The following is a 17,728-nucleotide window of genomic DNA, read 5'->3' on the forward strand; positions in this document are numbered from 1 at the left end:
AGGGTGGGGAAAGAGGGATGAGAAAGGCCTCCCTGTAACTGATCAAGTAATCTTGTATAAAGAAGTATAATACATTTGAAAAGCCTTCTTTCCAGGCCTCATGAAGAATGATTAGCGAAGAGCATTCTGCTGTTTGTAGAAGCTTGCTGGGTCTCTGTTGGCTTCCTGTCCTACGGAGATGAGTTCACTGGCTCTTCTGAGCAAGCAGTGAGGTTTGGCTACATGCACTCATTTCCTTCTGTTTTCGTTCGTTTCCTTGCTGATGCAGGAAGGGTTCTAGGAGCTTATATCATTCCATTTCATTCAGTATTACTATCATTGTGTTAGAATGTCCTGTCTTCTATGAGATTCCAAAACTAGTGCGTGCCCAGAAGAGGAGGTACACAAGGCCCATGGCAGTATAATCCATAAGCACAGCACAAAGGGTAGAGGCTGGATGCTTGGAATAATCCAGTTTCTACGTAGGCACCTAATGAAATATTTTCAGGAATGCAGCGCTCAAATGCTTCCAGAGAACTTCATTCATATGAAAGGCATGAAAGTCTCTTACCACGTCACTTGTGAGCACTGCCATCCATCACAGGTCCTTAGCCAAGTCTCACAGTGGAAGGGCAGAGGAAGGAAGAAGCAGACAAGCCTGGTTCTTGGCTATTTCAGACACACAATATATTTTATTGCTGAACTTGTTCCAATACAAGCTTCCTTATTCAGGTCTGACTAAGCAGTTGTGATTACGATGCATACAAGAGAAATTCCCTCGGCAGCACAGCGGAAGCTTAACTTCAGCCTGTGATGTCTGATCTTAATATAAGATGTCAAGGCATCACTATCTGAGAACACTTGGCCTTTCAAAGACAAAGTTCAAAGTTGCACACAAATCTTGAAAGAGTTGTGTTAAGACTCATCAAATTTGGATGATTTTTCCATGATTGCAATAACATATACAAGCAACAAGCCATTATTGTGGACACTTGTCTCTACAAAAACAGCAATCTCTTCTTCTTGTGCTTCAGCAGTGTAGTCAAGAAAGACAAAAAGCTTGTGACAAAGTATAAAAAATTATGAAATATTAGAAATTCATTATTAATCAATTATCATTATTTTTTTAAAAAACTCGTTTTTCCCCAAGAAAATGTGTTTAAGAATACACCTGCATATTACTATTACTTAACATCTTTCAGCAACATGCACAAACCAATACTAGAGGTGGCAGGGCACGTCCAGTGCCATTTTAATACTACCAGGAATGCTGGGAAACAGTACAAACTTGTTACAAAACAATAATACTGACAGTTTTGCATATCTATTCAGTTTTGTGAGGTAATTTGACACTTCAAGAAATCATGCCACTGCTGCACTGGTTGTTTTTATTGCTGAATTGACTATTAATACTGAATGTGATTATTTTTTTTTAAACACTGCACCCAGCACATCTTAATACTAAGAGTATGAGTTGTAGCCAGCCCAAAGGTACCACCCAGCACAATGTCCAAATTCAATTAATGCTCACATAGCAAAACTCTATTTGTAGAAATTCACATACAACTGCTGTTATGTCCTACACGATAGAGTGAAAGTTCTCTTCACTGATGCCTTTTCATGAACTGAATGAAAATAAATACAGCCACCAAGAAAAATCCTCTCTGTTCTATTTTCTAGATAAAACCTTTACTATAAGTGTCCACAAGTTAATAAATAGTCCCATTCCTTTTTCCTTCCAATGGAGTGAGGGTAAAGTGCAGTGGGAAGCACCCAGGAAGCCCTCTGTCCAGCCTATGGCTTTGTTAGATGCGGAGCTGGTAGCCCACCTCGTTGAGCGTAGCCAGGTCTCCCTTCTTGTCCACCACTGCAGGCCTACAAGGAAAGGAGGGGAGAGCGTTCTGCCAATGCTGCACAGGAACAGAGAGCACCAGTAGAGCCAGGTACAGCTTACTTCAAACTAGGGCTGACTACATCTAGTTTTCTCACTGCAAGCATGAGCATGCTGAAATTCTTACATAAATGAGCATAACCTGAGCTACTCATGTAGGCTCCCACAAAAGCCCACCACCAGCAAAGAACAAGCTGTCCATCCTCTGGTTTTTGCAGCAACGTGAAAACTGCTGAGAGTCAATAGGCAAGGACTCTCACACAGTAACGTAAGTCTCAGCCTACGCCTTCCCACTGCCTAAGTCTGCATGAAATTCTAGAGTCAGCCAAACAGAAAGCCTGAGATGAAGACCTTACGCTTTCCAGGCATCTTATAGATTGGTACTATCGAGCCATTCACTTCAGTTATCTCACTTAAACACATGCTGTTACTATATTCACAACTCCAAGCAAATGAAACTTCAAGACTGAGCAATCAGTCTTCCCCTACTTAGCATGCAATGGAAAAGCTCCTGCAGCAACATTCTTAAACCTAAATAATCCTGGCAATGTATAGTTTATGGAAGCATTTGATTTGATAGTTCATTCCAGGCTCTCAGCTATTCTCACAATAGAAAAGCAAACATGTCTCAGTTTGTAAGTACTTATCAGAAGAGAATTATAGAAGCATAACCATCCAGGCTGGCTTTAATTAAAGAGAGGGAGGAAGAAAGGACACTGGAAACTTCATATAGTGCATCTCTTGCTGTTCTCCCGCTCTCAGCACCAGTGCAATACATCCCCATGAGATAAGATGTAGGGTTTGACTAAGCATACCATACAACCATAGATAAAGCTGCAGTGCCTGTATTGTACTTCTGTACTGCACTAGGAGAAACCCAGAGGGGACCTCATCTGTCCAAAAGAACCCAGTAGATGAGGCCGGGGGGGAGCAGGGCCTGCCATGACTGTAATTACTCACACACTAAGCAAGGAGCACGCAGCGATGACATCTAAAGCACAGCATCGTGGACCAAGTATGAATTCACAAGTTAAAATAAAAGCCTGCTGTGAAATCATCTGCTGCTAAACTATCTGGAAGTTATCTTTAGAAAGTTAGCCTAATGTCTTTGTTAGCCACTTTCAAATAAATAAATAAGTGCTGAGACAGTAGTCCGGGAGCCTATTTAAAAAGAGGTGATCATAAATGCATGACTAATCTGGGTGACGTGTGAGCTTTCGCAGTTGTCAGCTTCCTGGCACGAGGCAGCGCAGCTCGAGCGTGACCCTTCCACATCTAAGGTATGGAGTGTGCTGGTGGCTGTAAAAGGCCTGGCAGCTCACTTCTGTCCATTTAGAGGTATCGCTCGCAGTCACAGTCCGTTCCTCCCCGCTCAGTTGCAGAAAAACAAATAGCTACGAAGCATGAATGAAGTGGCCTGGTTTTTTAAACCGATTAAATCAAAAGTTTACAATGGGAAAGCTAGTTCTGCTTTGGCAAGAAGAGAAAGGCTGACTTCTTCCACAATCCTCTAAGCTGGATAGCAGCCCAATATCAGTGCTACTCACAGGAAATCCAGCTTCTTTTGGAGCAGTGATAGCTGAGAACCCCACATCACCAGGAGATCTTCTCCTGTTTCTAATACGTATGTCTGAACACCCCAAAATGTGATCAAACTGCTTTCCTCCCTGTAAAGGCCTTCTGCACCCCAAGATATGTTCTTTGTTTCTCCCAAAAATGTACTGTATAAAAACCGAAAAAAAAATAAAAGGTGGAACCCACACTTTCACTGCCACAGCCATCCAACATCCAATAGAGCTGAACCAAACAAGTGTCACCAGGGCTTCCAGTGGCACCGTACAGAGGAACCATCAGGGACCAGTAACCACAGCAGCACCGGGACAAGCAGCACTGCTGACCTGGAGAGCCTCTCAGGTAGTCAAGATCCTGGTACAGTTTTCCTATAAATGCCAGTGTCTACATTTTGTATGCTGTCAAATAATAAATATATCATCACCCCCAACTTCATACGCCAGCAATGGCAGCAGTGACAGCACAAGAGTACTCACGATTTGTCTCTTCTGAACGGCCGTCTCGGAGGGCTGGCCTGCCTTCGGCGAGGGGACAGCGACTTACCCCGCGACCTCTCCTTCATGGGAGAATGGGCACTTGAGGGCTTCAGAATCTGCAGAAGATGGGAAGGGAGAAGCATTCTGTGATGGCAACAATTCATAAAGAAATAAAGCTTAAATGAAGGGCAGTAGCACGGATGGCACACACAAAGCCCTCGATCCCTTGGGGTTCATTCAAATGTTGCCCAGGTTAAGAGGAACTTCAGGCTGTTTTCAAGACTCAATCCTCCAAATCAGACCTCTTGCAATGTAAATGTTCTGAATTAAATGGCTCAAGCTCTGAATTAAGTCATCTTGTGGCTGACTAAGAGGTCAAGGTGGCATTAGGCACAGCCTTACTCACGTGGGCAGAGCTCAGTGCAGGACTTTCAGTCCTCAATTTTGACCTTTTTGACTGAATGCAAGTGTACAGGGCTGTGGTCTGGGCCTTGAGGACAGGACACAGTGTCACGGCTTGGTACAAATACTGAGCTGGTGCCTCTGTCAGAAGCAAGCACTAAGTTCAGGAAGCTGTCTACCTATATGGACTTCTTTAACTGGAGCCCACTTCAAGCGATTTGCTCTCCAGATGGTATTAGAAGTGTATGAATAGAGAAGAAGGGAAAAAAAAACTTCATTACAATGTAACCAAGCATATTTGCCTAGGATGACATCAGGGTACAAGCTGGCATGGCATCCTATCTGTGCCACTGCCCCACATGCTGTTTCTCTAAAGCCCTGTGCAAGATCACTTTGGCTTCAGCGCCTTTCACTGCTGTCTCCTTCTCCAGTGCCCCAGGCACAAAGTGACAGAGATAGCAGCGATGCTCACTGGGCCCACCTGGCTGCAGCACAGCTGAAGGACACGGCCCACTCTGTCCCGGTGGGAACCTCAGGGGACTCCCGAAGATAGATGTGCAGCAGAGGCAGAGGGAGGACATCGCTCACCCCTCCCGCCCTACTTGGCAGCACAGCAGAGGGCTGTCCTGCTGCCACCAACGTCAGCAGCAGTACTCCATCAGGGGGCAGGGAAGCTGCCTCAGCCCCTACCAAAAAGGCACATAGCTGCCATGTATGAGCCACTCCTCAGCAGGGAAGGGTGTGGGAACCCAGAATAACTCACATACCACTCCAAAAGAGCCAGCCCCATACTTAGCAATGCACCTGCTCAGCTCCTGCTGCCAACAGAAGGCTGGAGAGGCCCCAGCTCCCCTTCTGCCCTAGCTGTGACCGGCTTCTTGCCCACAGCCATGCTGGCAGCATGCTCAGGGACACCCCTTACCCCAAGGGCAGCCAAACCCTGCAGCCCTCTGGCAGCCAGCCCTCTCTCCCTGTGCTTCCCTTGGTCCTGCCAAGGGTTTGCTTTCCTTCCCTCCCCACCTCACCCACCTCGTGACTGAAGCATGGGTGGTGGGAAGCATGCCCTACATGGAGAAGCGACTCTCCTCAACATATGCTTGCATACCTCGGGGATTGCCATCATGCTCCTCTACAGACTTGCACCTCTCAGCAGATAGAGGAAAGGCCCATTTCCCTGTGCTGCAGGCATCCGCCCTTATGTAACACCAAACCTGCCTGATTTGGAGCTGTACAGAAACATCAGCCCCAATGGCCTCCTCTGGCCACCCTCATCCAGAGCTAGAAAACATGTTGAGAACAATCTGAGTGCTGACCCCTCAACAGCCAGGGGAGAGTGTGAGGTTCCAGTGTTTCCCAGGCTGAAGGAGAGATCCTGGAACTAAAACCAGGCACCGGACCTACCTTCATCCTCATATCCCTGGCAAACTTCTCCAGCTCCTTCCTGACTTCTGTGCGCATCATTTTGGATACGTTGAGGACAAGCTGTTTCCACTCAATGGGCTGAAAACTGTGTGGCTCATGTGGAACATATAATCCAATTTTGACTTTTTTGACTGAATGCAAATATTTTTTATAGGAGTCTTCAAATTCAAAGATGAGATCGCTCAGAGTTCGGTAAGTCAGAGGTTTGTCCATTAGATCCGAGCGCCTGCTCATGCCCAGTGATCCATACCGGCCATTGCAGTAAATCCCAAGCACCACATGATGAAAATAGTTCCCTGAGAAGTGGGTTTTAAAGCTGATGGGGAATCGTTCCACAGAGGGCTGCCCATTTGTTAGGTATCTGTGCACTGAGTCAAGGCAAAAACGGAGTTGAGAAGGGAGTACCACATTACAGCTGTGAGACTCCAACAGTTTTTCACTGCCAGGACCCATGCAAACACAAGTGTATTCTCAGTGTACCCCAGCAATTGTCAATATTACCAAAGCCCGTTTTAGTGTTTGGAGAATAAGACTCAATTGTTGAGGCAGGAAAGGGCCTGACTCTACCATGCCTGTGGAGAAGAACAGAAAAACAAAGCAACAATGACAGCACTCAGTGCAGTATGCTGGAGGAGAGCATCTGCCCCAAATCCCTGGGAACCCCTTTATCTGACACCAAAACCAAAAGGGAACTGTTGACACTTGGTAAGACTCAGGTTGTTTATCCTCATTTTCACACATCTCTGCAGCCGTTAAGCAGTAAAAACAGATCAGAATCCTCTCTACAGTTACAGATCTGGCTTTCAATATGACCCTCAGTCTGGCCACTCCTCATACAAGACCGGTTTCGTATATGTAACATGCTGCTGAGATAAAGACAAGCTTCTGGGTTGACAATTACTGTTTTCAGATTAGCACAGACACATATGACCAAGAACAAACCTTTATAAAGCAAAATTTGTCCCTGAACTGCTGGCTGGCCGTTCCAAATGCACCAGGGCAAGTGGCCGAGGGCCAAGCTTTCTGACAGCAATGTATGAGCTCAGATGGGAGCTGCGTGCTGGCCCAGGTGGTTTCCTCAGGACATCAGTGACCCTCACAGAATGGGAAGGACAGAGAGATTCCCTCACACAAGCGGGTCTGCATCAGTGCCGAGTCTGCACAGCTCCCTGCTGCTAATCCTGGACAGCTGAACCCCAGCTCCAGGCACTGAAGCCCACAAGGCCTCTTGGCCCCAGGCAGGGCAGGTGCAGTGATGAGGAACAGCTGCGGCACACTTCAGCACATTTGGGGTACATCATCCTCCCAACACTTGCTGAATTTCACATACTCAAACATTTTTACCACAGCAATTGTGACAACTGGAAACTCGGCCCACTCTCCTCTCATTTAGGTCACCTTACTCCAGGCCTTAAAAGGAGCATCCTGCATCTATCAAAGTCACATTACAGTAACTTGTCCTACAGACAGTTTCTTACAGAAGCCCATTGTATTTATCAATCCGTGTAACTGAAAAAGCAGTATCTTTTATTAACACATATGAAGCATTCAAACATTGCCACTATTTTCCCTTCATGATGAAAGGGTTTTCTTTCGCTCCCCAGCGCCCTTCTATTGAGCCCACACAAAGCGCGGCACCCGCCTGCCACACATACACATTTCTGCCACCAGGCCTTGCAGAAGTTGCAATTTAATCTCATTAAACGCTGGGTAGGAGTAAAAGGCTCCTTTGAGGATGGAAATTACCCGCCATCAAACAACCCAGCAACAACTGCTGTGGAAATTAACCTTTAGGTACAGGTTGCTTCTGCCAAGGGACTGCTTAATGAGAGTCCCCACCCGAGATGAAATGCACAGCAAACTGGCTTCCCCTCCGCCCGTGTGTCATTATTAGTTCTTTTCCTTTCTGCTCTGCCCTACTAGAGCTGTATTGTAACAAACAAAAGGCAATGACACGCTGACACCACGGCTGCAATCACATTTCTGAGCTGGGCCTGTAACTGCAGGATGGAGAGTCAGGGAGTAAATTGCACAGCACAGTGCTGACACAACACGGAGGAGGAGAGGGCACAGGCAGCTGAGAGGAAAGCTCGGTGTCCTCCACATCCTGGTCCTGATACAAGTCAAAGCAGCTTACCAGGGCCCAGCCATGGGGCTACACAGCCAAAAATCAGTATTGAGGGATGCTGATCTCCTCAGATGTCACCCAGAAAACCTATCTGTCACCTTCTGGGTAACCACCTCCTGCCCCCACTGCAAAAAGCACACAGACAACATCTGGAGCCCCACCAGAGAACACAGTGATAGGACAAGGGGGAATGGCTTTAAACTAAGAGGGGAGATTTAGATAGAAATTCTTTACTTGGAGGGCAGTGAGCTCTGGCACAGCTGCCCAGAGAAGCTGTGGTGCCTCATCCCTGCAGGCACTCAGAGTCAGGTGGGATGGGTTCCTGGGCAGCTGAGCTGCAGGGGCCGCCCTGCCCAGGGCTGGGGGTTGGAACTGGGTGGGCTTTAAGGTCCCTTCCAACCCAAACCATTCTTTGGTTCCATGAACATGCTGAGCTAAGGCATGATCTGAGTTAGACTCTGTTTTAAAACTCTGGAGCAAAACTAGATTCTGGATGTTTGTATTTTGTTTTTAAGTGTATATACCCACATGATGACTCCAGCAATGCTTTATAGTCAGCCCTTCCACGTTTTAATTTATTCCCTAGTAAACTCTACTACCAAAAAAGTCCTGCAGAAATCCCAGCATTCTTCTTCTCTGTTACAGACCATTCCCTAAATAGGTGATCCCCACCGAGGAGTGCAGAGCAGCTCCTCGCCAGAAGAGGAACTCTTCACCTCCTTCATCTGCCAGGAACAAATTTAGAAAGGGTTTTCTCTAATGCTTTTTTTTTTATTTTTAAATACATAATCTGAGTGGGATCTTTCCACGTGCTAGCACTGTGGCTCCAGGCTTTGGACACTGACATTTCTGGAAATAGGCCTTAGCAGCTGATGCCATCTACGCAGCAGCTGGCTTCCCATGGCTACCCAAGCTTGTGTTGCCTATGACCAACAGCCTCCCACAGCCTCTGGGAACCGCTGCCAGCTCAACAGGTGGCGAGGGAACAGTCTGCGGGGTGCCAGCCCACTGGTACCCAAACCAAGGGAGTGACTGTCACGCACCATGTGACATCAGGCAGGGAGGCTCAGACAGCAAGCACAGGCCAGGGCGGCCTGGTGCCAGGGAGGAGGGCAGAGCAGCCTGGCTGGCCGGACACGGCCGCTCATGGGAACCTGCAGCTGATGCAGCACTGAAATTCCTGGTCTGCATGGCCCTGCTGACTGAGCAGGGAGCCAGCTCTCTATTGCCCAGGTGCAGCCCGAGCTGACTAGTTCAAGGTTAGGCCATGAAGATGGAAGTTATGACAAGCTCTCCGAGCTCTTCCCAGCTACCAGAGGGGCTGCAGCTCTTCAGCAGGGCCTTCCCTGCTTCTATTCCAGTAAGAAAACATGTCAGGCTGCAGACAAGCTTGCAGAAAGCAAGCAGGGGACAGAGAGAATGTCAATATCCCAGGCACCCTGCAGTGACAGCAGGAAGAAAATCCACCCCTAACCAAAGCACTCACTCCCAGCCAGGAACTTGCCTGCAAGGCAAGAGGGACTCCAGCAGAGATAAACATCACCCAATGATTAAACGGGCAGAGTGTAAAGCCATTAAATCACCTCTCCTCCTGGGGCACGTCTGCTCTCCCCATTTAATGACATTATCAGACAGCAGGAGGTCTCATACGCTGCACAGGTCTGCTGGTTACCTCGCATGAACCAGGACAGGGACACTGCAGTCAGTGGCAATAAGTTAGATTCACCTGTCGCAGACAGCACTTTGTGGACCCCTGAGAATCTGTACTCACCCTCCATTATTTTGCTCTCCACATTTTAATACAACAATTAGATACAATTCCCTTGGCACCTTTTGGTTTACTACTCCCTTTCCTGAGCACAAGTAGTTTTGATCCTTGCTCATAATGGATGTAGTGCACACACAATTACTCAGCTGATCTACAGCTGAACTCAGAAGCATCCTGGGGAGGGCAGCAGGAGGAATGCTTCCAGTCAGGCACTGCTGAGCAGTCCATGAAAGCAACAAGACACAAAGCCAGTTCAGACAGCTATGCGGAGGAGATCTGTACAGACTGCTGCAATCGTTATAACGCTGGAAGATCTGTATAAGCTTCTGGTAATCTCACAGCAGCTGTTCACTTGCTGTGTGCACATAGAATAGCTCGGTATTTTACTTGCAGCCAGATAAAAAAGCTTCAAAATACAGCACGAAGACAATTATGCAAAACTTAATTCTGCACCAAGAGAGACTGCTGAAGTATTTTATAAGAAGTCACACTGCAAAAGGCAATTGCACAAACCAGCAAGCAGTTCAATTAAATGACACCTTGCTAAGCTGCTTTGCACAAGCTGCGCTCTGAACAGAGGCTCACCCTGAAGGTTCACTGTCAGCAAAGCTGGGCTTTGCTCCTTTCGGTACACACACACACCTCAGGATGCTCAGCTCAGGTGGATGCAGCTCAGTGATGTGACACTCAGAAAAGGGAAGAGAGGGCAACAGCATCTCTCATTTGGAAGCTCTTTGACCCTGGAAAGCACATCACAGCTGCTGCCTAACCAAGTACACATCCAGAGGGTGACAGTGAAGATTAAAGTCTCACAGCTGAGGAAAAAAATCAGCCAAGGACATGTTGTTACAGACATCTGCTCCAGAAACACATCTGGAGCACACCATGAGGTTCTGCAGGGACCCAGACTTTGTAAGGGCCACTTCCAAAAATCACACACTCACTTGGCCCATCGAATTGCTACTGATATTCTGTGTGCCCACATCTCACCTTTAATATAAAATCTGAATATTTTGCTGGTATCTTTTAACTTCCTTTAACGAACATGTTACTAGACAACCACCCCACAAGGCAGCCCCTGTTCTTACACAATTGACTTCCAACGCAGGAACTGGAAAGCAAAGGAAAAGACAGCCCTGTCCCACTCTCCTCTCTAAGCCTTCCCATGAGGCAACTAAAAGCCTTCCATAAACATTTTGGAAGTACTATCTTGAGACAGAAACATTCATTCAAAGCTTTAAAATCCATCCCCAAAGAAACTTCAGATGATACAAAATTGCAAAATCCAGAGCTTTCAACTGTTTTACCCCCCCCCCCCCAAAAAAAAAAAAAAAAAAAAAAAAAAAGATCAGACTTGAGGAAAGCAGGTAAAATACTTTGGAAAAAAAGGCATTTTCAGAAATCAAAAATAAAATGGTCAAAACTTTTCCACTGTCAACCATGACTCTTAGGTCATCTTTATGTCATCAGTGTTCTCACCCTCTGTTTGAATGCTATGTGGTTCAGTACTAGAAATACAGCACCAGAAGACACACTGACACTTACCAGTACTGCTGAGCAGCATCAGTTCCTCCTGGGGATTTCCTCCCCACTTTGTTCTCCAAATAATACAAAACAAAGTCCTGACACATGGCTAAGCACACATTGGTGTCAGCGCGAGCCTCCTGCTGCCACCAAGCCCTCAGGACTCCCAAGCCACCAGCAGGCCCTGATAAGGCAGGAGGAGGCAGCAGCACACAGGGGTGCAGCTCTCAGACACCCCCTCGCTAGCAGCGGGCACTACAGCACATGCCAATTCCTTCTGCCACGAGAGGGGGCAGCAGCAGCAAGCAGAACGCGGCAGAGACACGCCAGAAGCCACTCTGCATTGGGATTGGGTTTTCTTTGTTTGAAATCAAATTTGATCAGCTATGCTGAGGTACATCCAGTGCACAGCTGTACCTGTAGGCCTGCCTTGCCCTTTTCCAGCATCTGGGGACAAACAAGTTAGTTTACTATTGAGAGAACAAGGGAGTTAGAAAGTGAGTCGGTCTCAAAATAAAAATACCCTTGTTATTTTCTCAACCTGAGAAGGAAATAGCCATTACATTAAGGTAAAGCATAAGCGCTTAACTATAGTACACACCTGTTTCTGCACAATCCACAGCTGTGGACTGAGAAACAAAAAGTGAACACAACTTTGGTATGCAAACATTACACAAACACAGAGCAGAACCTATGCTTCTCATGTGTTAACAAGCTTCAACAGCAATAGGCAACAAACAACTAAACAAAGCAGGGATTGTACAGACAGACACTTGTGGGTCAGATCCTGATGTTACACAAATTACTGGGGCAGGAGGCAAAGGCAGCATGGCTGCTGTAACACCAGCTGATGCTTGTGAACAGCACGCACCCTCCCCAGCTCTTCCTAACACTTCTCAACAGCTCACCAATCCACAGCACAGACAGCCCCCAAAATGTGTATGCTCACCTTTGGCTTTGCAGATCTCAGACACCCTCCAGGACCGGTGATAAATTCAACAGCACTGCCGAATAAGAAGTGACAGACACGTGAAAGGATACATCCCCAGGATGACTGCTTCAAGGCATTTGATAGGTAAGGATTCCCTGGTCATTTCTCTTGCTGTTTCCATCAACCTAGGACAGAGACAAAAAGCTTTTAGTCTTTATGGCTGGAACAAAGTTCTCTCTTACTCTTGGAACTAGACATGTCCATTTCTCATCTCTGCAGGTGCTAGATGTGGTCTGAGGTTCCCGGGGAGCTCTGTTTGGGTCACTGCACAGGTCCCTGGGGCTGGAGGAGCCTCAGGGGATGCAGAGGACACGGCTTCCTGCTGGGTGGGTGCAATGACCACAGCAGCACCTTGTGAGCAGGTGACAGCTGTTGTTGGAAGTGCTGGAAGAACAGCACTCCTGCGTCGCACATGTCATTCCACACATCAGGCTGCCTATTAGGAGCTCCCTGTGCACCACAATCCCCTCTGCACTGCAGAACATGCCTGCATCGAGTTGATCCCCTCAGCAATTATGTCCCTTTTTGAGCTGATGGCTACAGATGCAGGCTGGAATTTCAGGTGTTTTACTGAAGTCTGCTCTGCAGCAAGCTCTGCCAGCACAGATATCTCACGTCACTGCAAGCCAAGTTACCTTCCTGCTGCTCCCCATCTCCTCTGGGCTGCCCCAAATGCAGGATTTCCTACAGGAGTGCAAGAAATGACACATCCCAGGGATCACGGCAAGCCCATGAAATTTAGTTACAATCTGGACTCTTTAAAAAAATTACCAGGAGGTAGAAAAGAGATGTTCAATGGCAGCAAGACAATGCTAAAAGCCAAAACAAAGGATGACTTCTATTTTGAAGTCTCCTCTAGCCCTCTCTGAGGAGAGCGTTATAAAAAGAGAGATATTTCTACCAGAGAAGATGATGAGAATATGCATCTCAAACCATTAATCTATTATCCCACTTCCCAGTTCAGCCATCTCACGCGTTCTAAACCTTGTGTTCAGTGTAAAAGGCAGCACAGCTTCCACTGCTATTATCGCCTGTCACAGGGATTCCAGGCTAGAAATTATCTTTTCATTTGTAAACAACTGCTCTTTACGTGCTGCCTGCCATACAGTGGGCACAGCAGGGCCAGCCTGCCTGCCTCCACCACGCTCACAATCAGTGACAGGAGACCCAGCACCAAGCAGCAGGTCTGGCAGGGACACAATGGGGCCCCTTCATCCTCCCACAGCAATGCAAGGCAATTCCTGTGGCTGCTGGGCTCGGGGTCACCGTCTCACCACAGCACACAGCACTGGCTCTCCTAACAGCTGCCTGCACAAGCTCCCTGCCATCAAGTCAAGCTGTCAGGCTGGATATAACGTTAATGATTCCCCAGCCAGGGAGGGAGGCTTCAAAGTAATCGGCCTAAATAAGCAGCCAAATTAGCCCCAATATATCTGTCACAGCAATATCCATAGTACTTAAATACTGATTTCTATTTAACATATGCTCTGCTTGCAAGTACAGCCCTTCAAGATGCTACATGATTATTAAGATAGATTTAAATTGACCAGGAGAGGCATTTAGCTTGCTTAAAAAAAAACAAAAACAAAAACAAAGTCACAATGCTATTCTTTGGCTGCCCACTCAGGCTAGCAGCTGCTCTCCCATTCCTTTACATAGCATCGGAGGATAATTCAGCCTGGCAGGGAGCATGGCAAGCCCATTTGTTCAGCTCCTGCTCTCAGCATCAGGACGCAGGAACCACAGCCATCCCTGGAAGGACAAGACCAGGTGGGAAGCCCATGGCCAGCTGTTGGCTGGTGGGCCCAGGGGCCATCCTGCAGAACTGGCTCTCCAAACTCAAGAGCTCAGCCTTGCTCCCCCAGGCAGCTCCTGGGCAGAACAAGCCCGGGTCTCACCTCAGTGTGGAACAAGAGGGTGCTCAGCACTCCTGTGAGTTCATGGAGCACAGAAAGCCAGGTGAACAGACCCCTGAGGATCTCCGCATCCAACACCACCACCCTGTCATGCCTAATCCTGGGCAGTACTCAAAGTTTTCTTTTTCCTTCATGTTTGCAACACAGGCCACAGAGTTTGTGGATGACCCAGTTCAACAACCACCCAGAGCCTTTCTGCCTCTCTTAACAAGCCTGAGTTAAACCACAGCCTCAAAAACTGCATTTGCATTGGAGACAGTCTTCAGAAAATCCCTAAGCCACCATTCTGCCCCAAGGTAGCACAAGCCAAACCTAAATCGCTCCTCACTGATAATTTTCCAACCTACTTTGAACTGGGTTCTCAAAGGCTTGGGAAGCCACCAGTAAATCCATCCTATGCTTAACCTCACATCTAAGAAGCTCCCCTAATGTTTAAATATTTAAACTAAATCTTTCTTTTTGCAATTTAAATGACAAGCTATTTCTGCTATCCGTGGTGGACATGGAGACCATTTATTAACTCTCCTCTTGCAACAGACATTTATACATACACAATCTGTAATCAACCTCTCCTCTGCAAACATGACAAAGTAAACCCACATTTACTATTATTATTATAGCCCTCCCTCCCCAAGCTTTGCCATAAGTCATGTTTTCTAGACCTTGGGCGACGTTTCTTGCTTTCCTTTTGTTCTCTTTTCACTTGTAGCCCTTTACTTGATCCCACCACTCCAATACAAACACTAATTATCTTTTCAATCCAACTATATTTTTGCAACCCAACCCAGTGTGTTGTTGGCCCTGCTGACTCACATTGAATGTCTTTAAAAATAAATACATAAAATCGGATCCTTCTCTGCAAAACCAGCCTCTCGTTCTCCGTCGTGTATCCTCACAGTTGAAGATTCCCAAAATCATTCTCTGCAACTGTCCTTACTAAAATAACACCTGTTTGTTCCAATCCACCTCCTACTCCCCAAAATCACTCTGAATCCCAGTTCAATCTTACAAAGCCTTGTCACTTTGTTCAGCTTGAAGTGCAAAGCACATTCATTAGCAAACAATTAGTCTTATCCACACCATTAATAAAAAAAATAATTGACATAGGACAGGTACTGCACACCTAAACTGATAAGCTCTGCCAGACCAAGAACAAGCTATTGTCCGCATGCCACTTCCTGAGTGCAGCTTTTCACCAGCTTGGGTCCCTCTCTCAGAATCATTTTATTTAGGCTGGATGCCCCTGCCTTATCTGGAAGCTACCAACAGCCATACTAAAGTGATCACTTCTGCAACTTCTCCCTTACACACAAAAGCCTTTACAATCTCATAGAGATAAAATTTGCCAAATTAAATTCATGTTGCCTTACAGCTTTATTATGTTCCAGACACTTGATTATTTGCGCTAGGGTTTTTTCCTGAGATTGCAGATAAATTGGAAGTTTCTAGATCTATTTTCTCTCCAGCTTTTTTTTCCCCCTCCACTAAAAGGCTGGTATCACTGCCTTCCTGTTTCCAGCCACACCACTCATCCTTCCTACACACTGTAACCAAAGCACAAATGGTTTGCAGGCTGCTCGTCAGCTAAGTCACCTAGAACAACCTACGCTGCATCCAGCTGATTTGAAAACAACTAATTACAAATGCTCTTTGGCTTGTCCTTTCCTTGTTTGATTTCACTCCTGAATTCTTACCACACTGTTTCATGTATTAACTGTGATGAGAAAGATTACGTGATCAAATTTGTTAATGAAGATTTAAGGAAGGGAAAAATAAAAAAAAAAAGAAACATCATCAAGTGCTTTGATTCCCTTTCTGCACAGGGTTTGTTTGTGGGACTTTTTGATCCTTCCGGTCATCTCAACAGACTCCACATACACAATTCTCCAGTGCGGTACCTGCAATCTCATCTTGGGCAGCTGGGAACGAGCACAATGCAACTTCCCTCTTTGCTGCATTTACACCACTACCTAAAATCTGCCAGGCAGGTATCTGTCCCAGACCACAGTTAACACTTCTGCCTCTGATAAGCACAGCTAACCTGAACAGGCTGCAGGCTTCCCTCTCTGGGTCCATGATGATATCTACTCGTAAATTGACTCAAATCTATTTCAGTGTTTTTAGGTGCCCATCTGAATTATCACCCTTGGTTTCTGCTCTGAGGATTAATTCATGCCATTCTAGGATACTTTCCATTTAAGACTGCAGTGACTGCAGGCACGTCACGTGAAACATAAATGCCTTTTGCTCCCTGGTTCTTAATCAGGGCACCACCCTTCCTATCTCACATACAGGTTAGAAAAAACTTCAAACCTGTTATCATGCCCAGTGCTAGAGGATCTCACCAGCAGGGGCCCACCACACTCATTCAGAGATGACCATGCTAAGGAGCACTGAACCATTTTTCCTCACCAAGGTTCCTACAGCTGTCAGTAAATCTCATAACAAAATCCTCCCACATATTTCCTACTAAGTTCTCCTTCTCCAGGCATCAGGACTTGCACAAGGCCCACTGAACCACTCTCTTCTTGGCTTTTCAAAGGCTCCTGACAGGTTTACTCTTCCCAAACAAAGCAAAAAGAGAAGTGAAAAGTAGGAGTAAAAAAAACAGGAGTAAGCAGATATAAAACAGTGCAGCCACCATTCTTGAGAATCTTCTCAACACCAGTTTGTGTCAGTGGCAAAAGGACTTCTCCCACACACTGACTACAGCGATGTGAGAAAGCAGATGTTCAAAAGCCTTTGCAGTCTATTGTTTGGAAATGGAATGAGCCCATTTTCTTTTGCAGCCCCATCAGGGTTTCTTAATAACATGGTGTGTTGAAACAGTATTGTGGTTTTTCTCCTCCCTACTATTTGGTTACATAGATCCCATGTGTCTGCTTCTATCGCACTCTTCTTGCCATCGATTATCTGCTGCCACAGAACAGCTCCACCTTCACAGCCCAGAGGCAGCTCTGTCATTTCTCAAAGCACCCACAATCCATTGTTGTTTTTGTTTTTTGCTTCAGCAGGAGTTACAGTAACCAACAGGACATTGAATGGAGGGAACGGCGCAATACCACACCTACCCATTACTCTGTGCAGAACAGAGATGCTCACTCCACATTGTGGCTCATGTCTGTATCCTAGTACAGAAGCTTGCAGAAGGTTTATTGCCTGTTGTACAGCCAGTAATAAAAGTCTGTTAGCACTGAATTAACATTCATAGACTTTATTAGATATCTGGAAATGCATTTTGTTTTTCTGAAGTTCTTATATGATCCATTCTTGGGAGCTTTAAAGAGTGACGACTAAAGAATAACCAATTTTAAATCAGAGTTGTACAAACAGAAGCTGTAATGTAAGTTCTGCCAGTATAATCCTGTATGAGAAAAAGAAAACCAGTCCTATAAGTGCCTGACACACACATATTCCAGCCTCACTCTCACACCTACCACATATCAGTAGAGCAGAACTCCACTGAGTATCCTTTACTTACCCAATATGAAAGGGCACACCACAAAACCTAAACCAAGGACATTGCCCTGGATCAGAACATCCATGCTACATCTGTAAATCTGGATTCCGTACAAGTACAGCAAACCCAGGCAAGCTAAGATCAAGTTTCACATACACACTGCCAATACAATAGGAACAACACACAATTTTCAGGGTCA

The 17,728-nt window shown here is 46.3% G+C and overlaps 1 protein-coding gene across 2 annotated transcripts in view; it reads right to left on the minus strand.

Annotated features, from left to right (window-relative positions):
• Positions 1-487: 487 nt before the first annotated feature.
• The window catches only part of VASH2 (vasohibin 2), a 28,330-nt gene continuing 11,089 nt past the window's right edge, over positions 488-17,728 (minus strand). For both annotated transcript variants that reach the window (XM_090135062.1, XM_031595675.2), the window contains exons 4-7: positions 12,204-12,278; positions 5,722-6,103; positions 3,919-4,034; positions 488-1,854 (exon numbers count right to left, since the gene is read on the minus strand). In XM_090135062.1, coding sequence (XP_089991188.1) covers positions 1,785-1,854; positions 3,919-4,034; positions 5,722-6,103; positions 12,204-12,278 — 643 coding nt within the window. In that variant the 3' untranslated portion in view covers positions 488-1,784. The remainder of the gene's footprint in view (positions 1,855-3,918; positions 4,035-5,721; positions 6,104-12,203; positions 12,279-17,728) is intronic.

Source organism: Phasianus colchicus, chromosome 2, assembly GCF_987193195.1.
Source record: "Phasianus colchicus chromosome 2, bPhaCol1.hap1.1, whole genome shotgun sequence".
Taxonomy (NCBI): Eukaryota; Metazoa; Chordata; class Aves; order Galliformes; family Phasianidae; genus Phasianus; species Phasianus colchicus.